General features: G+C 44.3%; 1 protein-coding gene across 1 annotated transcript in view; it reads right to left on the bottom strand.

Annotated features, from left to right (window-relative positions):
• The window catches only part of LOC126427035 (secernin-2), a 106,873-nt gene that overhangs the window by 77,802 nt on the left and 1,516 nt on the right, over positions 1-27,555 (bottom strand). Inside the window, exon 2 of the mRNA XM_050089211.1 lies at positions 11,160-11,365. Coding sequence (XP_049945168.1) covers positions 11,160-11,365 — 206 coding nt within the window. The remainder of the gene's footprint in view (positions 1-11,159; positions 11,366-27,555) is intronic.

A 27,555-nucleotide genomic window follows, 5' to 3' on the forward strand; every position in this document is an offset into this window, starting at 1 on the left:
ATAGGTGACTGTTCAGCTGCCAGATGTGGTGGGCACCTTGTGATAATGGACAAAATTCTGAAACACACTGTAAAATGCATCGAGGCTCAAGCACATGGAGTATCGAGTTCAGACAGTCGGACTACGAACGCTGAAGAAGCAGAAGCTTTTAAAACTGTACTGTACGTCTGTAGTGCTATAGGAGTGAAAACCTTAGAACTAGACACATTGTGGTCAATGAAGCAGGGAAATAATTTTGTGAAGTCAACAATGGCTCGTGACATTCAGAGAGAAAATACATTATCTCAGATTTGAAATTACACCCACAATATCACAACGACCAAAAGAAGACAAGTCTGCTTTGTTATCGAAAAACATGGTGCAAGTTAATTGCGAATGCACAATGTGGCTACATACCGGTTCCACGTATAACAATTGACGGACAGCTTTTTCCTTCAAAGTGTTGTTGTAGATTCACACAGTTCGTGGCCTCAAAACCGGACAAATACGGGCAAATGTATTGGATGGCAGTAGATAAAGACACCAAATACAATGTAAATGCTTTTCCTTGTCTAGGAAGGGATGACATCAGGCCAACTGATGAGCATATTGGCAATTTTGTTGTGGAAAAATTTATGCAAGCTTACCGCAATAAGGAAGAAATGTCACGTGACAATTTTTTCACCCCCTTGGCGCCCTCTAAAACCTTGACAGCAAATGTTACAAGTCTAGTGGGCACAATAAATGGATCTCGCAAGAAAATTCCAGTCTTATCGAGAAGGCGAGAGAAGTGTTAAACAGCACAGTATTGTTGAAGAAGAATGATACCACAATGGCAGTTTACTAAGAAAAGAGCAACAAGAATGTCCCGATTCACAGTGCCACATATCCTTATGATAAAATACAATAACGTCTAAAAAAGAAGACATGTAGAGTTACATTTTATATTGGCTCTGAATATGGAGTGGATGTGATCAACCAAATGGCTCACAAATACTCTTTCAAAGCACCATTAAGACATAGGACCGTTTACACATTTTACAACTTGATGGGTTTGGCACTGATAAATGCCGGAGTATTATACAACACACCAAATGAGTTGAAATGCAGAGACTTCTTACTGCAGCTGGGGGAGAAGTTCACTGAGAAGTACCCAGCAACCAGGAGTACTAGTACCTGTGTCACATTCAAAGACATTCCTGAGAGACAAGAACAGAGAACACGTTGCCTTGTAACGTCTAATTGTGAAGGAAACAAATCATTTGTAAAAGTGTCATATGTCCAAGAAAGCTGTCTGCAACAAATGTAGATCAAAAAACAATTATCCATGCTCATAATGTGATGGGAGCCTGTAAACGTACTTGCAAATATGTGTAAGCTTTTTAAAATAATAAATGGTAATTGTGGAAAGCTACATTATATTTGATGATTTCATAATAAAATTTTCAGAGTTTCAAAGAATACATTCATTAGTAGTTACAATAACCCACTGGCACAGGATAATAAATGTGAAAGTTAAACGGGTCTTTAGTGACCCAGCTGAGGTTCTAGGTATGTCCAAATCTCAGCAGTTGGAGTGTTAATTACAATGCTCACACACAGGCATTTTAACACTCACTCTTCTCACACTATGTATGTGAATGGAATTGGAAAAAAGCCCTAATAACTGGCACAATGAGAACTACCTTCTGCCACACAATTCACAAAGGTTTGGAGAGTATGAATGCAGATGTAGATTTTTCATGCAGCAATGCTCTCAATGCTCGCTGTGAGATATAATGGGAACAAAAGATGGTGTGTCAGCTGCCGGTTCTATGCAGCCGACGAGAAACAACACATTTTGAAGCAAGAGATGATTGAATGTTGTCACATTCTCAAGTTAACACAGACACAAAATTTGCTGTGTATTCAAGAGGAAGATGGAAGAGCTATGTTCTCAGGTCTTACTGTAAACACAACATAGGAAAGTGAAACATATTTAGGAGAAATAGTCAAACATTTGTGACAGCCAAGGTTATAGCTTTCACAGCTGATTATGGAACCACACCACTACTTTTCTCACCTCTCATTGGTTAGGTGAAACTACAGTGAATTCTGTGTTTACGTTCCCACATTATATGTTTTCCTACTTTTTAAAATCATTGTTGTTCATCCCAACGTAAGCCCTATTCTCTCAGTGCAATGCTTTCCAGTCATTAATTATTCTATGTTACAACATTTCCCACTTTTTAAGTTTCTTTGACATTATCACAATCCTTAACATTGGTTTTCACAGAGATTTCTACAAAAAGTGTATCATATTCCTGCTCAAAATTAAACAGGGAACAAAGCAGAAAACACAGACTATACACAAAGTTACTGATCGTGTACCATAGCGTTAGCATGCTAAACAAGATTTTCATTGTTGGAACGTCGGGTAATGGCCGCCTGTAGTATACATTTGCAGTGTTTGGAAGGGTGGGAAAGTATGTTGCATCACTACCTTAACGATCGTCACAATATGGTGACAGTGACTCTAGTAGCAACCTTTCCTCTGCTCACTGCATTGTATTACAAGAGCTTTAATTTAATTTTGCAGACATTTATACAAATAAATGCCACTTTTGCAGACAGCCGTCTCTATAACGGGCTTTCACAAATTGTCGTTACTTCGGTTTGAAATACTCTAATCCATACTGTGTGTGCAGTCTTAGCCTCGTATGACCTGATGTCAGGCATAAACATTCCTCCTCAAAGATGTTCCGTAACATTACAATTTTTGCCCTCTTCCTCACACAGGACCTCCCTGAACCAAATGACCTCGTCAGCAACAAGCTTTAGATTTTGTGTGTGGTGTTCTCTGTTTACGAAGAATGCCGACTTTAGTGTTATCATCAATATTGTGTTACAAGTTTTATTTACCACAATTTTACAATGATTATCAATAATAAGTCTCACATTAGATCACAAATATCATTTCAATATGGTTTCACAGAAGAGCAGAACCAATTGCTGTTAGATTTCGCAACAAACTGTTGCCTCATCAGGAACGAGGGAAGGAGAGGGAAAGACGAAAGGATGTGGGTTTTAAGGGAGAGGGTAAGGAGTCATTCCAATCCCGGGAGCGGAAAGACTTACCTTAGGGGGAAAAAAGGACGGGTGTGTGTGTGTGTGTGTGTGTGTGTGTCTGTCATATATATATATATATATATATATATATATATATATATATATATATATATATATATATATATGAGAATATAATAGAGGGAAACATTCCACGTGGGAAAAATATATCTAAAAAGAAAGATGATGAAACTTACCAAACAAAAGCGCTGGCAGGTCGATAGACACACAAACAAACACAAACATACACACAAAATTCTAGCTTTCGCAACCAATGGTTGCCTCGTCAGGAAAGAGGGAAGGAGAAGGAAAGACAAAAGGATATGGGTTTTAAGGGAGAGGGTAAGGAGTCATTCCAATCCCGGGAGCGGAAAGACTTACCTTAGGGGGAAAAAAGGACAGGTATACACTCGCACACACACACATATCCATCCACACATACACAGACACAAGCAGACATTTGTAAAGGCAAAGAGTTTGGGCATTTTTTGGGCAGAGATGTCAGTCGGGGCGGATGTACAGAGGCAAAGATGAAGTTGAAAGACAGGTGAGGTATGAGCGGCGGCAAATTGAAATTAGAAATTAGCGGAGATTGAGGCCTGGCGGATAGCGAGAAGAAAGGATATGCTGAAGGGCAAGTTCCCATCTCCGGAGTTCTGACAGGTTGGTGTTAGTGGGAAGTATCCAGATAACCCGGACGGTGTAACACTGTGCCAAGATGTGCTGGCCGTGCACCAAGGCATGTTTAGCCACAGGGTGATCCTCATTACCAACAAACACTGTCTGCCTGTGTCCATTCATGCGAATGGACAGTTTGTTGCTGGTCATTCCCACATAGAACGCTTCACAGTGTAGGCAGGTCAGTTGGTAAATCACGTGGGTGCTTTCACACGTGGCTCTGCCTTTGATCGTGTACACCTTCCGGGTTACAGGACTGGAATAGGTGGTGGTGGGAGGGTGCATGGGACAGGTTTTACACCGGGGGCGCTTACAGGGGTAGGAGCCAGAGGGTAGGGAAGGTGGTTTGGGGATTTCATAGGGATGAACTAAGAGGTTGCGAAGGTTAGGTGGACGGCGGAAAGACACTCTTGGTGGAGTGGGGAGGATTTCATGAAGGATGGATCTCATTTCAGGGCAGGATTTGAGGAAGTCGTATCCCTGCTGGAGAGCCACATTCAGAATCTGATCCAGTCCCGGAAAGTATCCTGTCACAAGTGGGGCACTTTTGGGGTTCTTCTGTGGAAGGTTCCGGGTTTGAGGAGATGAGGATGTGGCTCTGGTTATTTGCTTCTGTACCAGGTCGGGAGGGTAGTTACGGGATGCAAAAGCTGTTTTCAGGTTGTTGGTGTAATGGTTCAAGGATTCCGGACTGGAGCAGATTCGTTTGCCACGAAGACCTAGGCTGTAGGGAAGGGACCGTTTGATGTGGAATGGGTGGCAGCTGTCATAATGGAGGTACTGTTGCTTGTTGGTGGGTTTAATGTGGACGGACGTGTGAAGCTGGCCATTGGACAGGTGGAGGTCAACGTCAAGGAAAGTGGCATGGGATTTGGAGTAGGACCAGGTGAATCTGATGGAACCAAAGGAGTTGAGGTTGGAGAGGAAATTCTGGAGTTCTTCTTCACTGTGAGTCCAGATCACGAAAATGTCATCAATAAATCTGTACCAAACTTCGGGTTGGCAGGCCTGGGTAACCAGGAAGGCTTCCTCTAAGCGACCCATGAATAGGTTGGCATACGAGGGGGCCATCCTGGTACCCATGGCTGTTCCCTTTAATTGTTGGTATGTCTGGCCTTCAAAAGTGAAGAAGTTGTGGGTCAGGATGAAGCTGGCTAAGGTAATGAGGAAAGAGGTTTTAGGTAGGGCGGCAGGTGATCAGCGTGAAAGGAAGTGCTCCATCGCAGCGAGGCCCTGGACATGCGGAATATTTGTGTATAAGGAAGTGGCATCAATGGTTACAAGGATGGTTTCCGGGGGTAACAGACTGGGTAGGGATTCCAGGCGTTTGAGAAAGTGGTTGGTGTCTTTGATGAAGGATGGGAGACTGCATGTAATGGGTTGAAGGTGTTGATCTACGTAGGCAGAGATGCGTTCGGTGGGGGCTTGGTAACCAGCTACAATGGGACGGCCGGGATGATTGGGTTTGTGAATTTTGGGAAGAAGGTAGAAGGTAGGGGTGCGGGGTGTTGGTGGGGTCAGGAGGTTGATGGAGTCGGGTGAAAGGTTTTGTAGGGGGCCTAAGGTTCTGAGGATTCCTTGAAGCTCCGCCTGGACATCAGGAATGGGATTGCCTTGGCAAACTTTGTAAGTAGTGTTGTCTGAAAGCTGACGCAGTCCCTCAGCCACATACTCCCGACGATCAAGTACCACAGTTGTGGAACCCTTGTCCGCCGGAAGAATGACGATGGATCGGTCAGCCTTCAGATCACGGATAGCCTGGGCTTCAGCAGTGGTGATGTTGGGAGTAGGATTAAGGTTTTTTTAAAAAGGATTGAGAGGCAAGGCTGGAAGTCAGAAATTCCTGGAAGGTTAGGAGAGGGTGATTTTGAGGAAGAGGAGGTGGGTCCCGCTGTGACGGAGGACGGAACTGTTCCAGGCATGGTTCAATTTGGATAGTGTCTTGGGGAGTTGGATCCTTAGGAGTAGGATTAGGATCATTTTTCTTCGTGGCAAAGTGATACTTCCAGCAGAGAGTACGGGTGTAGGACAGTAAATCTTTGACGAGGGCTGTTTGGTTAAATCTGGGAGTGGGGCTGAAGGTGAGGCCTTTGGATAGGACAGAGGTTTCGGATTGGGAGAGAGGTTTGGAGGAAAGGTTAACTACTGAATTGGGGTGTTGTGGTTCCAGATTGCGTTGATTGGAATTTTGAGGTTTTGGAGGGAGTGGAGCTGGAAGTGGGAGATTGAGTAGATGGGAGAGACTGGGTTTGTGTGCAATGAGAGGAGGTTGAGGTTTGCTGGAAAGGTTGTGAAGGGTGAGTGAGTTGCCTTTCCGGAGGTGGGAAACCAGGAGATTGGATAGTTTTTTAAGGTGGAGGGTGGCATGCTGCTCTAATTTGCGGTTGGCCTGTAGGAGGATGCTCTGAACAACAGGTGTGGATGTGGGAGAGGAAAGATTGAGGATTTTTATAAAGGATAGGAGTTGATGGGCGTGTTGATTGGCTGAGTGGATGTGTAGGTGAAGGATTAGGTGGATGAGGGCAATGGATTGTTTGGTTTGGAACTGGTATAGGGACTGATGGAAAGAAGGGTTGCAGCCAGAGATGGGAACTTTAAGTGTGAGGCCTTTGGGGGTGATGCCAAATGTCAGACAAGCCTGAGAAAATAAAATATGGGAGTGTAATCTGGCTAGGGCGAAGGCATGTTTGCGGAGGGAATGTAAATAAAACTTAATGGGGTCGTTGTGAAGGTGTTGTGAGGGTGACATGGTACTAGAAGGTGGAAAGTGGAACACGAGGCTGAAATGAAAATGAGAATAAATATGAAAAAATATATATGGGGAGAGATAAAGGTAAAATTAGAAAGCAAATGGAGATCTGGTATGAAAAAAGGCGAAAAAGGGTTGGTTAGGGCTGGGCTATGTTGATCCTGTGGTGAACTTGTGTAGGTAGATAATGATGTGCGTAAAGGTTAGGTGGTTGTGTTGCCGCCAAAACACGTTAAAGGGTGGAGAAATTCGGGAAAATTTCGAAAAAACTACGTGAGGATGTATTAAAAGGAGTGGTTTGGTGGTGGCAGATTATGGAAATGAAGCTAACAATTGTTTGATGAAGAAATAATGACGTTAAAACCTGTGGGAAGCGGCTAAAAATGATCGGTGATGTGAGAAAAACGGAAATGGAAATAAAGCAAAAGTTATTAAAACTGCCGAAAGGGTTGTTTAATAGCTGAAAGGAACTGTTTGTGGACTGGAAACGGTGGATTTTATAGCAGCAAAGCGGAAAAAAAAAAAATTTTTTGGTTATGGTTTGGAAGTGATTTACGTATTATTACGTATTATTGAGTGTATATCGACGGGATAAAATTGTATACTGGATTACGGTAAAAAAGGAGAAGGTGAATAGAAAGTGATGGCAAAAACAGAAGGAGGAAATAAGACGACAGAAAAGACTTCGAAATGTAACAGTGACAATAACAATAACGATAACAATAACAAACGTGATTGTTGGCTTCAAATTAATTAATGATATGAATATAATAGAGGGAAACATTCCACGTGGGAAAAATATATCTAAAAAGAAAGATGATGAAACTTACCAAACAAAAGCGCTGGCAGGTCGATAGACACACAAACAAACACAAACATACACACAAAATTCTAGCTTTCGCAACCAATGGTTGCCTCGTCAGGAAAGAGGGAAGGAGAAGGAAAGACAAAAGGATATGGGTTTTAAGGGAGAGGGTAAGGAGTCATTCCAATCCCGGGGGCGGAAAGACTTACCTTAGGGGGAAAAAAGGACAGGTATACACTCGCACACACACACATATCCATCCACACACACACAGACACAAGCAGACATTTGTAAAGGCAAAGAGTTTGGGCATTTTTTGGGCAGAGATGTCAGTCGGGGCGGATGTACAGAGGCAAAGATGAAGTTGAAAGACAGGTGAGGTATGAGCGGCGGCAAATTGAAATTAGAAACTAGCGGAGATTGAGGCCTGGCGGATAGCGAGAAGAAAGGATATGCTGAAGGGCAAGTTCCCATCTCCGGAGTTCTGACAGGTTGGTGTTAGTGGGAAGTATCCATTCGCATGAATGGACACAGGCAGACAGTGTTTGTTGGTAATGAGGATCACCCTGTGGCTAAACATGCCTTGGTGCACGGCCAGCACATCTTGGCACAGTGTTACACCGTCCGGGTTATCTGGATACTTCCCACTAACAACAACACAAAGCCCATGCCTACTACAGTAGTACAAGTTTATATGCCAACTAGCTCTGCAGATGATGATGAAATTGATGAAATGTATGACGAGATAAAAGACATTATTCAGGTAGTGAAGGGAGACGAAAATTTAATAGTCATGGGTGACTGGAATTCGTCAGTAGGAAAAGGGAGAGAAGGAAACATAGTAGGTGAATATGGATTGGGGGAAGAAATGAAAGAGGAAGCCGCCTTGTAGAATTTTGCACAGAGCATAACTTAATCATAGCTAACACTTGGTTCAAGAATCATGAAAGAAAGTTGTATACATGGAAGAATCCTGGAGATACTAAAAGGTATCAGATAAATTACATAATGGTAAGACAGAGATTTAGGAACCAGGTTTTAAATTGTAAGACATTTCCAGGGGCAGATGTGGATTCTGACCACAATCTATTGGTTATGAACTGCAGATTGAAACTGAAGAAACTGCAAAAAGGCGGGAATTTAAGGAGATGGGACCTGGATAAACTGAAAGAACCAGAGGTTATACAGAGTTTCAGGGAGAGCGTAAGGGAACAATTGACAGGAATGGAGGAAAGAAATACAGTAGAAGAAGAATGGGTAGCTTTGACGAATGAAATAGTGAAGTCAGCAGAAGATCAAGCAGGTAAAAAGACGAGGGCTAGTAGAAATCCATGGGTAATAGAAGATATATTGAGTTTAACTGATGAAAGGAGACATAATAAATATGCAGTAAATAATGAAGCAGGCAAAAAGGAATACAAACATCTCAAAAATGAGATCAACAGGAAGTGCAAAATGGCTAAGCAGGGATGGCTAGAGGACAAATCTAAGGATGTAGAGGCTTGTCTCACTAGGGGTAAGATATATACTGCCTACAGGAAAATTAAAGAGACCTTTGGAGAGAAGAGAACCACTTGTATGAATATCAAGAGCTCAGATGGCAACCCAGTTCTAAGCAAAGAAGGGAAGGCAGAAAGGTGGAAGGAGTATATAGAGGGTTTATGCAAGGGCGATGTACTTGAGGACAATATTATGGAAATGGAAGAGGATGTAGATGAAGATGAAATGGGAGATAAGATACTGTGTGAAGAGTTTGACAGAGCACTGAAAGACCTGAGTCGAAACAAGGTCCCGGGAGTAGACAACATTCCATTAGAACTACTGATGGCCTTGGGAGAGCCAGTCATGACAAAACTCTACCATCTGGTGAGCAAGATGTATGAGACAGGCGAAATATCCACAGACTTCAAGAAGAATATAATAATTCCAATCCCAAAGAAAGCAGGTGTTGACAGATGTGAAAATTACCGAACTATCAGTTTAATAAGTCACAGCTGCAAAATACTAACACGAATTCTTTACAGACAAATGGAAAAACTGGTAGAAGCGGACCTCGGGGAAGATCAGTTTGGATTCCGTAGAAATGTTGGAACACGTGGGGCAATACTAACCTTACGACTTATCTTAGAAGAAAGATTAAGAAAAGGCAAACCTACGTTTCTAGCATTTGTAGACTTAGAGAAAGGTTTTGACAATGTTGACTGGAATACTATCTTTCAAATTCTAAAGGTGGCAGGGGTAAAATACAGGGAGCGAAAGGCTATTTACAATTTGTACAGAAACCAGATGGCAGTTATAAGAGTCGAGGGGCATGAAAGGGAAGCAGTGGTTGGGAAAGGAGTGAGACAGGGTTGTAGCCTCTCCCCGATGTTATTCAATCTGTATATTGAGCAAGCAGTAAAGGAAACAAAAGAAAAATTCGGAGTAGGTATTAAAATTCATGGAGAAGAAGTAAAAACTTTGAGGTTCGCCGATGACATTGTAATTCTGTCAGAGACAGCAAAGGACTTGGAAGAGCAGTTGAACGGAATGGACAGTGTCTTGAAAGGAGGATATAAGATGAACATCAACAAAAGCAAAACGAGGATAATGGAATGTAGTCAAATTAAATCGGGTGATGCTGAGGGGATTAGATTAGGAAATGAGGCACTTAAAGTAGTAAAGGAGTTTTGCTATTTAGGGAGTAAAATAACTGATGATGGTTGAAGTAGAGAGGATATAAAATGTAGACTGGCAATGGCAAGGAAATCGTTTCTGAAGAAGAGAAATTTGTTAACATCGAGTATAGATTTAAGTGTCAGGAAGTTGTTTCTGAAAGTATTTGTATGGAGTGTAGCTATGTATGGAAGTGAAACATTGACGATAACCAGTTTGGACAAGAAGGGAATAGAAGCTTTCAAAATGTGGTGCTACAGAAGAATGCTGAAGATAAGGTGGGTAGACCACGTAATTAATGAGGAGGTATTGAATAGGATTGGGGAGAAGAGAAGTTTGTGGCACAACTTGACTAGAAGAAGGGATCGGTTGGTAGGACATGTTTTGAGGCATCAAGGGATCACAAATTTAGCATTGGAGGGCAGCGTGGAGGGTAAAAATCGTAGAGGGAGACCATGAGATGAATACACTAAGCAGATTCAGAAGGATGTAGGTTGCAGTAGGTACTGGGAGATGAAGAAGCTTGCACAGGATAGAGTAGCATGGAGAACTGCATCAAACCAGTCTCAGGACTGAAGACCACAACAACAACAACAACAACAATATTTTGACTTAAGTTCAGTCTTGATCACACCACTTACGTTTCAATGATATAGGTAACCGGTTTCGGTTATTTTCATATAACCATCATCAGACCCATGGCTCCCTTAGGATGGTAGGCGGATGATGGTTATGTGAAAATAACCGAAACCGGTTACCTATATCATTGAAATATAAATGGTGTGATCAAGACTGAACTTTAGTCAAAATATAATAATCTATTGATCACTGTATTCCAAAAATGTTTACCAAAATTTTTATCTCATATTTTGAACAAATATGTAGTGAACAGCAGCAAGAGCAATTTATTTATTTTTGCTCATTCTGCTTCCTATGCTTTCTTGTATTTTACAGATTCCTGCATTTTACACTTTTCTGAGTCAGTTGGCAGAAAAATGTAAAAATGATGGTTTGCAGTACCTAGGCGCACCGGACATGCTGCGCATCCACAAACACTGCCGTGCCTGATGCTGGCCCTCACCCCCAGAACTGTACCTGTCATTGTAGACAAGTGAGACTAATGTGGTCACATTGTCTGTACACAAATTGGTCCACAGAGTACTGACAACAACAAGGGCAACTGTGTACCTGTAGCTTGGAGCCAGCCGGGTGATCAGCGGCGGGGAAGTAGACCAGCTCCTGTACCTCGCCGCGGGGCCGGTCCGAGTTCTTACCGAAGACGACACCACCGTGCTCTGTCAGCGGCGGCAATACGACGAACGTGTCACACGACACGGGATGATGGCTCATCTCGCGACTGCCGCACACGGTCGCCATCGCACTGCAATCACGGCCTGCGTGACGTGAAAAATTAACGTGCAGAGTAATCACTAAAGGCAAATTGTAAGTAGACTCTATGGTAAACCTGCCAGGAGCAAAGAAATATAGCAAAAATGTTGATAGCTAGAACTATATCCACACAACCAATGGTAAGTGTGGTAATGGACAGTCTCGGTGAATGTACATCTGAGATCAGAAATGAGATTTGTATAGCTGTTTTAAACCAGCCAGCGGATACAAAATCTCCAAATTCACCCTCTCCGTACGCTCAGAGACTCGACACACCAGTCCCCGCCTCTGTCCATTTAACTGAAAACTTGTCAGTTGAGTCTGTTGTCAGGAACAGGTGCACTACATCAGCGCAGAAGGCAGAAAGAGTACACAAGTTCCCAAGTACGACACAGAGCTTGCAGCATTGCAATTGTTGGGCACAATGATCAATATTTACTAATATACTACGTGATGAGTTAGCAGTGAATATTGGTCTGTTAATACGAAGACATAAATAGATGTATATATACATACATATATCTAAAAACAAAGCTGATGTAACTTACCAAACGAAAGCGTTGGTATGTTGATACACACACAAATAAACACAAACACACGCACAAAATTCAAGCTTTCGCAACCCACGGTTGCTTCATCAGGAAAGAGGGAAGGAGAGGGAAAGTCTGCTTGTGTCTGTATACGTGTGTGTGTGTGTGCGCGTGCGCGCACGCGAGAGAGTGTACACCTCTCCTTTTTTTCCCCCTAAGGTAAGTCTTTCCACTCCCGGGATTGGAATGACTCCTTACCCTCTCCCTTGAAACCCACATCCTTTTGTCTTTCCCTCTCCTTCCCTCTTTCCTGATGAAGCAACCGTGGGTTGCGAAAGCTTGAATTTTGTGTGTGTGTTTGTGTGTCTATCAACATACCAACGCTTTCGTTTGGTAAGTTACATCATCTTTGTTTTTAGATATATTTTTCCCACGTGGAATGTTTCCCTCTACATACAAATATACAGGGGGATATTAAAAAATCCCCACAGTGATGTAGATGACAGTGAGGCAAATAATTTAACTTAAGACACCTGGGGCCATAAATGTCAGGAAATGCGGCAAAAGTGGATGACAGATGTTCAACATGTGACATCACAAGATCACTTATCTCACTGCAGGGGCAGCTGTTGGGCTTTTCAATCCTAATCGTACTGGCAGCAGGCAGTGACTCATCACTCTGCTAGGCTACTCTGTTTTCATAAATGTAAACCAATTCCTCGTAGTCTTGTACTACCACTACCATGAGCACTACCGTACCCCCTCAGATAATGCAAGGACGAAAACAATGTATCTAATGGAGCAATGTGTAGCATGGCCCAATACCGTTAAGGGTAGGATCAACAAGCCCTACCCCTGCACGTGCAGCCAGGTAGATCATCTGATGCCATCACATGTCAAACATCTTCAAACTTTTGGGATATTTCCCAAGATTTGCAGTCCCATGCGTCTTGCATTAAATTATTTGTCTCAGCACTATCATCAACAGCGCATCACAGCTTTTAAAACATTAATAAGAATCATCCTGTAAATATCTCTCTCTGTCTGTGTGGTGGTTTTTTTTTTTTTTTTTTTTTGTGGGGTTTAAGGGCGCTCAACTACTGAGGTCATTAGCGCCCAGTCACTGTTGTTAGAGCACATGGAATCTAGTAAAACTCAAGGGGAGGGGGGGACACCAGAAAGACCTGACAAAGATGCAGATAAAATACGTAAAAAGGTTAGATGTCTTTGGACAAGCCAGTCAAAGTTATAAAACGCAGAACACGAGCAGCTGCTCGAGCGTCATCGGCTAAAATATCCGGTAAAGTAGATGGCAGGGACAGGACAACACAAGATTGACTAAAGCGGGGACACGACAATAAAACATGGCGCACTGTTAATGCCTGACCACAAGGGCACTGCGGGGCTGGGTCACCGGAGAGCAGGTAGCGGTGGCTAAACCGGCAATGCCCAATCCGCAACCTGATCAGAAGGACCTCCTCTCGCCGAGATGGTCGGGAGGAGGTTGTCCAAGCAGTTGGGAGCGGTTTTACTGCCCGGAGCTTGTTTCCTTGGAGCGATGACCAAGCATCCCACCACAACGACACAAGCCTCTTACAAACATCCCCACGAACGTCAGATGACGGGACACAATGGGAGGCTGGCCGAGGCAGGAGGACTGCAGCCTTGGCTGCAGCATCCGCAGCCTCATTCCCGGGCACTCCTACATGTCCGGGAACCCACAGAAAGCTGACAGGAGAACCATTATCAGCGAAAGAATGGAGGGACTGCTGTATCCGTTGAATCAAGGGATGGACCGGATAGGGAACTCCAAGGCTCTGAAGAGCACTGAGTGAGTCAGAGCAGAGTACATACGATGAATGGCGGTGGCGGCAGGCATACTGAACGGCTTGATGGAGAGCAAAAAGCTCGGCCGTAAAGCTCGAACATTGGTCGAGGAGCCGGTATTTAAAGGTGGCGGCCCCGACGACAAAGGCACAGCCGACACCATCGTCAGTTTTGGAGCCATCGGTGTAAATAAAGGTGTGACCGGCAAGTCGAGCACGAAGTTCGACAAACCATGAGCAATACACTTCAGCCGGAGTACCCTCCTTCGGGAGCGAGCTGAGGTCGAGATAAATATGAACCGGAGCCTGGAGCCAAGGTGGTGTCAGGCTCTCACCCTCTCTGGAGGTGGTAGGGAGGGCAAAATCCAATTGTCGAAGCAGGCAACGGAAGCGGACTCCGGGGGGCAGCAGGGTAGACACATACAACCCGTATTGACGGTAGAGAGAATCGGCGAAGAAGGACTGGTAAGAGGGGTGGTCGGGCAGGCATACCGACACAGCAGTACGTCGCGCCGGTAGGTCAATGGTAATTCAGCAGCTTCAGCATAAAGACTCTCGACAGGACTGGTGTAGAAGGCTCCGGTCGCAAGACGTAACCCCCGATGGTGGATGGAGTTGAGACGGCGTAAGAGTTATGGCCGAGCAGACGAGTAGACGAAGCTCCCATAATCCAGCTTCGATCGGACTATGGACCGATACAAGCGAAGCAGGACAGTGCGATCCGCTCCCCAAGATGAACCACTAAGAACTGAGGACATTAAGGGAACCTGTACAACGGGCCGCCAAATAAGAGACATGCGGAGACCAACACAGTTTCCTGTCCAACGTGAGCCCTAGAAACTTAGTTGTTTCCACGAATGGGAGAACAACGGGACCGAGATGTAAGGATGGCGGAAGGAACGCTTTATATCACCAAAAGTTGATACAAACCGTCTTCTCTTCAGAGAACCGGATGCCATTTGCCACGCTCCATGAGTAGAGGCTGTCTAGACAACGCTGAAGGTAGCGCTCCAGGAGGCATGTTCTCTGGGCACTGCAGTAGATCGCGAAGTCATCGACAAAGAGAGAGCCTGAGACATTAGGTGAAATTCAATCCATAATTGGATTGATCGCGATGGCAAAAAGGGCTACGCTCAAGACGGAGCCCTGAGGCACTCCGCTCTCCTGGAGGAAGACGTCTGACAATACGGAACCCACACGTACCCTAAACTTTCGATCCGTTAAAAAGGAATCAATAAAAAGGGGCAGGCGACCGGGTAGACCCCAACCTGTGCATAGTGTGGAGGATACCTCCTCTTCAACAGGTATCATAAGCCTTCTCCAAATCGAAGAACACGGCTACCGTTTGGCGCCTTCTCAAAAAGTTGTTCATGATGAATGTCGACAAGGTCACAAGGTCGTTAACAGCGGAGCGGCGGCGACGAAAGCCGCATTGGACATTGGTAAGCAGCCGTCGAGATTCAAGAATCCAAACTAACCGAGCATGAACCATGCGCTCCATCACCTTACAGACACAGCTTGTAAGAGAAATGGGGCGGTAACTAGAAGGAAGGTGTCTATCCTTCCTGGGTTTGGGTATAGGAACAACGACGGCGTCACGCCAACACATGGGGACCTGACCTTCGGTCCAGACGCGATTGTAGATACGAAGAAGGAAGCTTTTGCCCGCCGGAGAAAGGTGTGCCAGCATCTGAACGTGAATGGCATCTGGCCCCGGAGCAGAGGACCGGGACAGTGCAAGCGCACGTTCGAGTTCCCGCATAGTAAAGGGGGCATTATAAGTTTCCAGATTCAGCGAGTGGAAGGAAGGTCGCCGAGCCTCTTCTGCCTCTTTTCTGGGAAGGAAGGCAGGGTGGTAATGGGCGGAGCTTGAAACCTCCGCGAAAAAGCGGCCGAAGGCGTTGGAGACAGCCACAGGATCAACGAGGACCTCATTACCTGAGGTCAGGCCAGGTACCGAGGAGTGGGCCTTAATACCCGACAGCCGGTGCAGGCCACCCCACGCGACAGAAGAGGAAGTAAAACTGTTAAAGCAGCTGGTGAAAGAGGCCCAACAAGCCTTTTTGCTGTCTTTGATGACTCTACGGCATTGCGCTTGGAGTCGTTTGTATCCAATACAATTCGCCAACGTAGGATGGCGGCGAAAGGTGCGTAAAGCACGTCGTCGAGCACGGATAGCGTCTCTACAAGCCTCGTTCCACCAGGGGACGGAAACACGACGTGAAGAAGAGGTAGTACGAGGAATGGAACGTTCCGCAGCATTGATGATAACAGCCGTGAGGTATTCGACCTGACTGTCACAACTGAGAAAATCGTGGTCCGGGAAGGTCGCCAGGGAGGAGTAAAGTCCCCAGTCAGCTTTCGGTATGTTCCAGCTCGAAGGACGTGGGGATGGGGTGTGGTGCAGGAGACGAACGACACAGGGGAAGTGGTCGCTCGAATAGGTGTCAGAAAGGACATACCACTCAAACCGACGGGCAAGGGTGGTAGAACAGATCGAGAGGTCCAAGTGGGAGTAGGTATGAGTAGAGTCCGAGAGGAAAGTTGGGGCGCCAGTATTGAGGCACACAAGATTGAGATGGTTGAAGACATCCGCCAAGAGTGAGCCTCTTTGACAGGATGCAGGAGAGCCCCAAAGGGGATGATGGGCATTGAAGTCGCCAAACAATAAAAACGGCGGAGGAAGCTGAACGATCAGGTGCATCATGTCAGCCCGACTAACTGCGGATGACGATGGAGTGTAGACGGTACAAACGGAAAAAGTAAATGCAGAAAGAGTAATACGGACAGCTATTGCTTGGAGTGGGGTGGTCAATGGGATGGGATGGTAATAGACATCGTCCCGAACGAGCACCATGACCCCACCATGAGCTGGAATACCGTCCACAGAGGTGAGGTCAGACCGCTCCGAGGTATAGTGGGTAAAGGCAATACGGTCAGTTGGGCGCAACTTGGTTTCCTGGAGACCATGGACAAGCGGACAGTGCAGGCGGAGGAGCAGTTGTAATTCCTCCCGATTAGACCGAATACCTCTTATGTTCCAATGTAACAAAGCCATCGCTAGTCAGAAAAAAAGGGGGAACGAAACGGGTGAAGAGCTGGTCACCTCGACGGCCGCGGAGGACCAGGTTTCGAGGGAACAACGCTACAACCGGCGGGAGGCGGATCCTGTTCCATCGAGTCGTCGCCAGCTGCGGCCACTTTCCCGGGTTGCATAGGAGGGGTAGCATCATTCACCGACGAGAGACCAGCTGAGCGACTGGCAGCAGAGCGTCCGGCGAAACTGAGGACGGCCGGGAGCAGCGACTCACGGATGGAGTGTCAGACGAAATGCGCCGGGGTGGAGAGGGGGATAAAGACTGCTTCTTGGAGGCCTTCTGGGAAGTCCGATGAGGCACGGGGATGGTGGGCTGGACCCGAAGAAGGTCCTCACACGCGGGGTCCGTTTTGGAACGCCAGACCTCGGAAGCCAGGGTCCAGAACGTTTCCCTGATGGACGCCTGAGAAGAGGATCGCTTCTCAGGCGGCGGAGGGGGAGGAGGAGGAGGAAGGGTGGCCCCTGGGGCAGAGGGGGTGGGGGCCACGGGGGAGGAGGATTTGGAAGGGAGGGATTTGGGAGGCGGAGGCAGAGCCCCCTGATGGGCGGAGGAGGCGGAGGGGGGACAGGATAGGGGTGAGGATACTGTGGAAGTAGTGGACACGACTGAGGCAAACGAAGTTGTCAACGTCACGGGATGGAGACGGTCATACTTCTCCCTGGCCTCAGAATAAGAGAGGCGATCCAAAGTTTTTAATTCTTGAATCATCATCTCCATCTGAAACGCAGGGCAGTCTAAAGATCTCGGCGAATGGATGCCAGGACAATTAACGCACCGAGGTGGTGGGGTGCATGTATGTTCCTCACAAAGACGATGTCCACAATCGTCACAAAGGGGCTCAGCCTCACAACGTGACGACATGTGCCCAAAGCGCAAACACCGAAAACAGCGCATAGGAGGCGGGACGTAAGGTCGCACGTTGCACCGGTAGCACATCACCTTTACCTTCTCCGGGAGAACGTCCCCCTCGAAGGCGAGGATAAAGGCCCCGGTGTCGATGCGACGGTCTTTGGGGCTGCGCTGGACTCGCCGGACGAAATGCACGCAACGGCGCTCCAGGTTGGCCCTGAGCTCCTCATCAGATTGCAGCAGGAGGTCCTGATGAAAAATAACCCCCTGCGTCCTATTTAGTGCCAGATGCGGGACAATGGACACTGGGATGTCCCCTAGGCGGTCGCACGCCTGGAGCGCCGCCGACTGTGTGGCGGAGGTGGTCTTTATAAGAACGGACCCCGAACGCATATTACTGAGAGCCTCGATTTCCCCGAAGATGTCCTCACTGTGCTGAACAAAGAACATGGGCTTGGAGGTGGCGAACGTCCCCCCATCGGTTCGAGAAGAGACCAAATAGTGGGGGAAGCACTTCGCCCCAAGCCGGCGGGCCTGTCCCTCCTCCCAGGGAGTGGCCAAGGGGAAAAGGGCAGGAGAACCAGAACTAGAAACAGTACCTTTCCTTTTGAAAGACTCGGCCGCAGAGCGACCTGATACGTGTTGACGTTTCATCTGCGAAACGTCCGCCCCGATACCACCCACTCCGACCAGGGGCTCTCCCCACGGGCGCCACCCAGCCTCAGCAAGGGCCACCTGGCAGGATGACCGTTGCCGGGAGCCCTGATGCCCCAAGGAGACGGGCATCTACTCCTTGGCCGATGTGGGGAGGGTGCAGCTCAGGTTTCGGCAGTACGATCCCTGTGTTGTCAGGGGGCTACAACCTAGAGGATACATGACGACCCCACCACAACGGGCTGGCTACCGTGCTGGATTTCTGGTGCCATGGAAAGTCCATCATGATCGTAGGTGCAGATGGGGACGCACTATGGGCATAACTTGTACAACCCATCAGGCGTTTAGGCCCAATTTGAGGAATAATGGGTATGGTTACAACGCCAGTACAAAGCTGAGTGCCAAGGTCTTAGTGCACTGAGGACCAGCGGTACACCACGTAAGGCGTCCTTCCCCAAAAGGCTCGTACTTCTGTAGAATTTTGAAAAATGGAGGTCAAACCGCAAGGGGGACCATCACATGGAAGGGCGAAATGGTTGAAACTCCTTTTAGTCGCCTCTTACGACAGGCAGGAATACCTCGAGCCTATTCTTACCCCGGACCCGCAGGGGGGAGTGGTGGTGGTGGTGGTGGTGGTGGTGGGGGGGGTTGCATGGGAATGGGAAAGAACACAACCATTTTGTTTGCACTTCATTTTTTCCACCTTAAGTGTGGACTATAACATCGAACTTTTTTCAAATGTCACTCTTCCTCTTTTGGAGTAAACCTGCAATTTTATACAACACATTATGTAATGTTTGTCTTACAACATCCACGGTCTCACAAAACAAAACTTCATTAGAGACAGTCTTATTCTGAGAGTCGAAGACAGGATAATATGCAACACAGATTACTGTTAAAATATCATGCACAAGCTAATAAGACTGAAAAGCTAAATGCATTATATGTAACGGAGGTGGGAGGAGCATGACGAAAAATAAACAGGTCAGAGAATGAAAGATGTAGAAAATGAAAACAGAGTGAAGAAAGGAGTAGTTACTATGATGAAATGCTGAGACAGAAAAAATATTAACGTAATTTAAGGCGAGATGGGTGGCAAGAGCCAGGGACACGTAGCACTAGTTCCCACCAGCAGAGTTCTGAGAAACTGGTGTCTAGTGGAAGAATCCAGATGGCATAAGTGATGAAACAGGCACTGAGGTCACGACTCGTGTTGTTTATGCTCTGCAACAGGGTATTGTGTGTAGCACTATACATCCACTGTCTATGCCCATTCATCCTAACTGATAACTTGCTGGTAGTCATACCGTTGTAAAACGCCGAACAGTGTTTACATTACAGCTGTTATATGACGTGCCATTTCACAGCTGGCTCTCCCTTTGATAGTATATGTTTTGCCAGTTACAGGGCCAGTACAGGTGGTGGTAGGAGAGTGCACAGGGCAAGTCTTGCAGTAGAGCTGGACACAGGGTAGGAGCCATAGCATAGGGAGATAGATCCAGAAGGAGCATAGGGTCTGGTAAGGATACTGCACAGATTGGGAAGGCAATGAAAGGCCATTCTAGGTGTGGTGGGCAAAATCTCAGAATGGATCTCATTTCAGGGCACAATTTTAGGAAGTCATGGCACTGTTTAAATAGCTGATTAATACATTCAAAACCAGGATACTACTGACAAATGGCATGCTCCAAAGGTTTTTTTTTTTTGAGGGATCAGCAACACCAGGCGATGGTCTGGGAAATCGGCTTTTGAACTAGGCTCATGGGGAAATTACATCCACTGAAGGCCTTATTATTTTGAGAGTGGGTCATTCTCACCATCACTGCTACACTACAACAACAACAAAATAGTGCAATCAACATCTGTCCTTCGTGAGGGCTTTACACTGCTGTATGTTTTAGTAAGAGGGAACAAATTGATGAGCAGGAAAGAAGCCAGTATAACACAAAAGCAACAGTGCTGCCTCAATTTCTCACGTATGAAACCCTAAACATTGGACTCGTACTCACTCGGTTTCTGGTGCCTAACACAAACGCCAGTGCATCTACAACCACATGTGCCCCTAATCCTCTGACCGAGCCCAAAGACTAGCTCCAAAGGAGAAGCCCCTTCATCACCAACATTATCCTGAAAACCATATCCTCTGTCAGCACTTCCACTACTTATTCTGAGCTGAAATTAGGAACATCGAACCCACAATCCTTCCCACTCTTCCCAAAGTTGTATTCTGCCATCCACATGATGCACATAATACTGTACTCTATCCCCAGCCACAGCCCCAACCCCTTGCCACACGGGCCACACCTCCGTGGAAGACTAGGCTGTAAGACCTGTCCGATTCATCTACCAACGACAACTTACTCCATTTGTGTCACACGCTTATCATATCCCATCAGAGGTGGGGCCACCTGTGAATGCAATCAAGTCATATACCAGCACTGCTGCAATATTTACACAGGATATTACGGGGACACAACCACCTACCAGCCCTCAACCGAAATGAATGGCCACAGCTGAACTGTTGCCGACAGTAAAGTCGACTATTCGAAGGTAGAACACACTGCTGAGCAAGACTCGCACAATTTCAGTGGTTGCTTCACAACCTGAAACATCTGGGTTCCTCATCACAGCACTAACTTTTCTGTATTACATACCAGCATCTGGTAGCCTTGCAACACTTTCTTTGCTCCTGTGTCCTCCTGGCCTTAGTCTCCTTTATCCCCTGCCCAGGGACCATAACTTGATCCTCTTCCCCACAATCTCCCTTCTTGTCTGTTCCCTCTCTCCCATCCACTACACCCTTTCACATCATTTTATGCTGCCTGCAACTCTCCTGTAACATCAGCAAAACATTTCTATCACATGCAGCTGTTCCCTCTAATCCAGCAAACAGCCACCCTCACCTCCAACTCCCTTTCTACCCCCCTCCCCAACTACACTAGACACGACCCCTCAACCCCGTCAAGCTGCAGTGCCACCACAATCTGCATCTACACATGTAACCTGCAAGCCACTGTTCAGTGTACAGTGCAGAACATACCTTGTACCCATGGTTGTCGCGCCCTTTCCTCTTCTAGTAGCAAATGAAGTGAGGAAAAAATGGCAGTCTATATGCCTCCATATGAGCCCAAATTTATCTTTTCTTGTTTTCTCAATCCTTAGATAATATGTGCGTCGGTGGTAGTAGAATCGTCCTGGGTCGGCAGCCACAATCGAAGCGTCGGCTCAGGGAATCGAAGCCCGACTGACGGACACAAATAACACCGACAATTAGCGGACAGACCATTCCATAATAACCACTTGATGATGGCAGAAAGGTTATTCACTGAAATATAATGGGACTTCAAAGATCACATCCAACTGGACACCCGACAGCCCCAGAAACAACATATGCTGAGAAAGCCTCCGATCACAATAACAACCAGAGCTAACTAGTATTAGTAATAATTACTAATAACAGCAATAGTACTACTCAACTACGATATTACTGCACTTGGCCATAATCAAAAATATGTGGTGACATTACAGTAAACAAGTACAGCGGTGACTAAGGAAAAGGCACTGCAGTGTCAATGTTTTCAAGGTCAGTACCATTAAGCCCAATCACACACTGACTCACAATAAACCAACCAAAGTGTCCTCACAACCAGGTTCAATAATATTGTTGTCAACTAACAGTAAAGTATTCAACCGATGATCATTTCATGATGATATAGGTCAGTCAACTTTATACAAGTAAAATGCAAGCCATACATACAGACATATGTGTGTTTAACAAAGTGAGGACAGGTGGTTTTGCTGAACAGAACATCCTGCAATTGGCTGAAAGTACTCTAAGAAAATGAGGGAAAACTTAAAACAGGTTGGATAATTGGAATTTCCATCCTCCTGAGTTAGAGGTCTTTGTCATAACACATGCACTCGTCCACTTGTACCCAATGTGTGACGAAACAAACTGGGATAATTTTAATTCCCCTCTTGTTTTACATCTGCCTCCTTACACTTGTTTTTCACTTTTAACAATTTGCCATTAACATACACGAATATGATCTGCATTTTCATAAAAGAGAAATGTTGGCCCTAAGTTTTAAAGTATATAACACCAGATCTAATTTTGTGCTTAGTTTTATGTGTGTAATTGATTTTCTAAATTTCTTTTTTTTTTGTTATGCCTAGTTAGTATTTTTTCTTATTGGGCGAAATCAGTAATTGTTTCACAACTTAAATTCTATTTTTGACATGTGAACAAGTATAAATTCTGTACTAATTATAAACATTTAGAGGAACAACTAATAGTATACTTAAAGTATTTTTTTGGCTCAATTCAAAAACATATTAGCAAAGCCAGCCAGCCCTTAATTCCAAAGTAAATAAAAGTTTTGTCAAAAGTAATGTTTACATAAATATGTATGTTAATTTCATCATTTAAATAAATAATTTGGCTTAACCCTCGCAGTAGAAGAAACTGTTCAAAAGACGGACTTTTTCAATGTATTCAGTTAATTTAATGAGTTAAGTTTTAATTGTAATTTCTGTAAATTTAATTTCGAGCAATGTGTAGTTTCAGCACCTATTATTGTGATGATATACAAGGGCCCAATTTTTGGTCACGAGACAAACAGTCCATGGCCAAGTTTCAGACAAGAAACCTGTCTTGGTTAGAACAACAACAATGCTTCAACTTAACTGTGAAATAAGTGTTACACAAGTAGGTCACGTGTAAAAACAATGACAGTGTCCACTCCATATGTACGTTTCTATTTTTCAAGAACTTTGTGGTTAGGTTGTTACTGCTTGTAGATATTCAACAGTAAACTATTGCAGCATTATGTGGATGTTCACCTGCAACCAATTACTGAGGCTTATCGAAAGTTTAAACAATAGTGCACTGGCCATATGTAACTGTGTATTGTTGGGGGGTTGTGAACAACACCTGTTGGCAGCTGAGGGTTTCAATTAATTATCATTTATTCTAGAGAAGCTGCATGGTCATCAATGGTATCTATTCTTTCGAGAACAGTTACTATCTTCATATATCTTTTGTTGATACAAACTCGGAATGATTTAGTTCCATAATATGGGTCGACAGAAGCGTCCGATCCAACGCGTCAGCTTTGACCCGTGACGTAAGGGTGTTGTCGTGTGTGACGTCATGACGGCGCGGAGTTTGGTTTGAGTGTGGCTGTCTCCAGTTCCATTTTATTTTATTTACTTTTCTGATCTGTTCGCTCTATCTCATGAGATTTTTTTTTAAATTTAAAAACACTTATTACTTATTTTAATTATCTGTTTCCTCGAATTTCTGTTTTAGTTTATTATATTTATCTTTCTGATCTGTTCATTCTATCCCGTGAGATTTTTTTTTTTTTTTTTTTTTTTTTTTAAGACAAAAAACACTAATCAGCTACTGAAGCATCTTTATCTTCTATGGGTTGAAGGGGTTATGACCCCTGGGGAGGTGGGTGGGTATTCATGCATGGCTGTCTTCACTTACACGTTGTAGCTATGCAAGGCGTCTAAATTTGTTTATATTTAGTTTGCCACCCACCCAAAACACCCCATTTCCCGTGCTTGTCCCGTTAGTGTCATTAGGCTTCTTGTGGAAAGTGTGTGTGTGTGTGTGTGTTTTTGTTTCCGCCATATTTGTGACGTCATGGGTCAAAGCAGACGGGTGGGATCGGACGCTTCCGTATTTCCAAATAATTATACACTATTCATTGTCGATCAACACTTATCACTGCAATGCAAACATTTTCAATTGCTTTTAATGTTCGGGAACGTATAATTGTGCACTTTACAGAAGACAGAAGTAGTATTCTACAAAAACAGTATCAATGGATCACAAAATGGAATATGCCAATTTGTACACACAATTTGGGATGGTATGACACTGAATAATCACAAGAGACTCATTGTATGTAGAGCAGATGGCAGGCTGATTTGTTCCTAGGATAATAAGGAAACACAATCAGTCTACAAAGTAAATAGCTTACAGAAGACTCATGACACCCACCCTACAGTACTGCTCACATACCTGAGACCTTATATCAAATAGCGCTAACAGTAGATGTTGAACGTATACAAAGCACAGAATGTGTGGTTGTATGTTAGTTTCGCTCACATACAAGATTCACAGAAACGATGAAAGACCTGAAACAGTCAGCCAATTCAAACTACTGGTACAAGGTGATGTGGCACCAACAAAAAGTAGAGGACACCAACACTATTCTTTTGGTAAAAGTGCACTTACAGTGTCAATGGCTTTTTCCTTTGCCTGCTGTGTCATTAATAGAATCGTGGAAAGTCCATTTGACGAATGTAACTAAATTGTCTTTCCTATGGTTCATAAATAAAGTTTCCTGGTATTCTGTCATAGAAGTTTACGACTTAACCACACCACCGGAATTATCAGCAGTATCAGAAATAAGATGTGCAAGCTGACTATTGCAGTGATAAATGTGTGTCTCGGGCTATGCTAGATGTCAGTCTATTATGGCAATGCTATTTGCTTGTTCAGATTCGTTCACTTTGCCAATTCACAAACTATTTATTACATTCCAACCTAACCTAGACCTTGGACTGAGCAAGAGATCAGTCTCTCATCACCAGTCCCTCCCCCCATAAACAGTCATTGGCTTCGCCAACTCTCAATGACACTGGCACAGTCCAAGCTAACCTGGACCTCAGGCTTCACTACAGATCAGTCACTCAGCACATCTTTGTTTTTCCAGTCACTACAAACATACGAAAATTAGTCGGCAATCTAAAAATTTGTTATAACCAGATCAGTGAAAGTTCTTCTGGCACTCTTCCCACATCCAAAACAAATGTAATAAATCTGTACCTTCTGTCATAAGGAAACATTAAATTTCAGGGATTCTCATTGGCTACCATATACTATCACACTATTAGTTACAGCCAACTTCAATCAATTGCCAACAACATCACAGAACAAAACAGCTGGTGACAACATAAATCCACTTAAGCTATTTCTTTTTGTGTGTATTATTTTTTGAACTTACATTGCAGTGACATACTAATCTGAGGTCTAGGTTAGGATGGAAGGTGGCAATTTGGTTATGAGTTCATGAAGTGATACAGGAGGCCCGAATTAATCCGTAGCATGCTATCCTGCAGAAACTCACTTTCTACATTTCAAGAACAAGTACTAACTGAGAAATCAATACTATACAACCTCCTACGTGTCACTCTCTGAATGACTGCTAAGACAGAACTGGACTAATTACAGCATGTAAAGTGGTATTTAAACAGTCAATATTGGTGGACTCCATACGCAAAGGGAACAGAAACAATGTATGAATATGTAAATATCATGAACCACTAAGCCAAATGGCAGCTTCTGAAGACAAAAATATAACTATTGAGCATAGAGTAGCATGAGATTAATCTTTCCAAGAGACAGAAGGGCAGCCCCACCCATATTTTACAAATACTGCTTGCTGTAAACTTATGTGTTGATATTCTTTGTCATGCTCAACCACCAACTGTACAATATGAATTGTGTAGGCCTATTTGTTACTTATGAAGCAGAATTTTAGGGTAATGCCAACAGCAATTTATGAGAAAGGCATATGGAAAAACAGCTATTTGAAACACACACAAGGTGTTCACAGGCACAGCACACACTTCAACTGTTGTGTATACTAACAGTGTCTTCCTTATACTCCGCAGCAGACAATCACGCAGACTTACAAGAACATGCTGCTGTAGTTTAAATATTTGCAGCTGTAGAACCCTGCTACATGACTAGCAAAATACAATCGTCAACAGACCTGGGAGCCATATAAAGATCACCATCTACGAAGCTTTGCCATCATAGATCACAATCTTGGAAGATGACATTCAGAACACAATTATAAACTGTTCTGCAAAGCCAACTGTGTTACATGGCCTGACCATTCCCAAATATATACTGCTGGGCTGAAGCCACAAACTGAAGTAGGATATGTCCTATTGCTCTCTCACTGAAACTTATGGAAGCTATGGTCTTACATAACATTAATACCTGTTCCATAGATCACGAGTACTACATTTCGTAATGATCTGGAAAGTGTCAGTTTAACGTAAGTGTCCTCACTGCACAATATAATTTTTTTTACACTTACTACTTCATATCGTAGAAAAATCGTAGAGGGAGACCAAGAGATGAATACACTAAGCAGATTCAGAAGGATGTAGGTTGCAGTAGGTACTGGGAGATGAAAAAGCTTGCACAGGATAGAGTAGCATGGAGAGCTGCATCAAACCAGTCTCAGGACTGAAGACCACAACAACAACAACAACTTCATATCTAAAAATTCATCTATTGACTAGTAGTACTTGTCATTCAGAAATTCTTTTAGTTTGTTTTTAAATGCTGGCTGGCTATCTGTCAGACTTTTAATGCCATTTGGCAAATGCCCAAAGAATTTAGTGGCAGCATAATTCACCCTGTTCTGTGACAAAGTCAGATTTAATCCAGAATAGTGAAGATCACCCTTTCTTCTAGTGTTGTAGCTAAGCACTTCGGTATTATTTTTTAACTAAGTGAATATATGTATTGTGAAGGTACTGTCAATATCCCTTGTCCCTTAAATAAATGTCTGCAAGGCGATCTTTGATCAGCTCCAGCTATTATTCTGATTACATGTTTTTCAGCCATGAATACTTTTTCTCTTAATGATGAATTACCCCATAATATGCCGTATGAAAGGAGTGGATGAAAATAGGCATAGCAGGCTAATTTACTGATATGTTTATCACCAAAATTTGCAACAACCCTAATAGCATAAGTAGGCTAGTTGAAACCAATCGTTTCAGTAGATCATCAATGTGTTTCTTCCACTTCAATTTCTCATCAATGCACACACTCAGAAATTTTGTAAACTCTGTCTTAACAACAGACTTCTGTTCAAAGTCTATATTTATCAATGGTGTTATGCCAGTTGCTTCCGCAGGAAGCCTCCATATATTTAAGTGCCTTGTAAACAACGTTTTGTAATACTCTCCTTCAATATGGCAACCACTGTTCCATCATAACGGGTTTCAAAAGCTTTAATATGCATCAAGATTTTAATTAAGACTTATGCTGGGACCTTTCATGATGAAACACTGGCTTCCTTAGCACTGCACAGTCTTACACTCCTATTGCACCGTATAAATCGAGAAAGAAGTCTGACAGGACTGTGCCACCTACCGGTTTACTACACAAAAAGATCGCAGTAGATTTTATGCCCAA

This window comes from Schistocerca serialis, chromosome 11, assembly GCF_023864345.2.
Source record: "Schistocerca serialis cubense isolate TAMUIC-IGC-003099 chromosome 11, iqSchSeri2.2, whole genome shotgun sequence".
Classification (NCBI taxonomy): Eukaryota; Metazoa; Arthropoda; class Insecta; order Orthoptera; family Acrididae; genus Schistocerca; species Schistocerca serialis.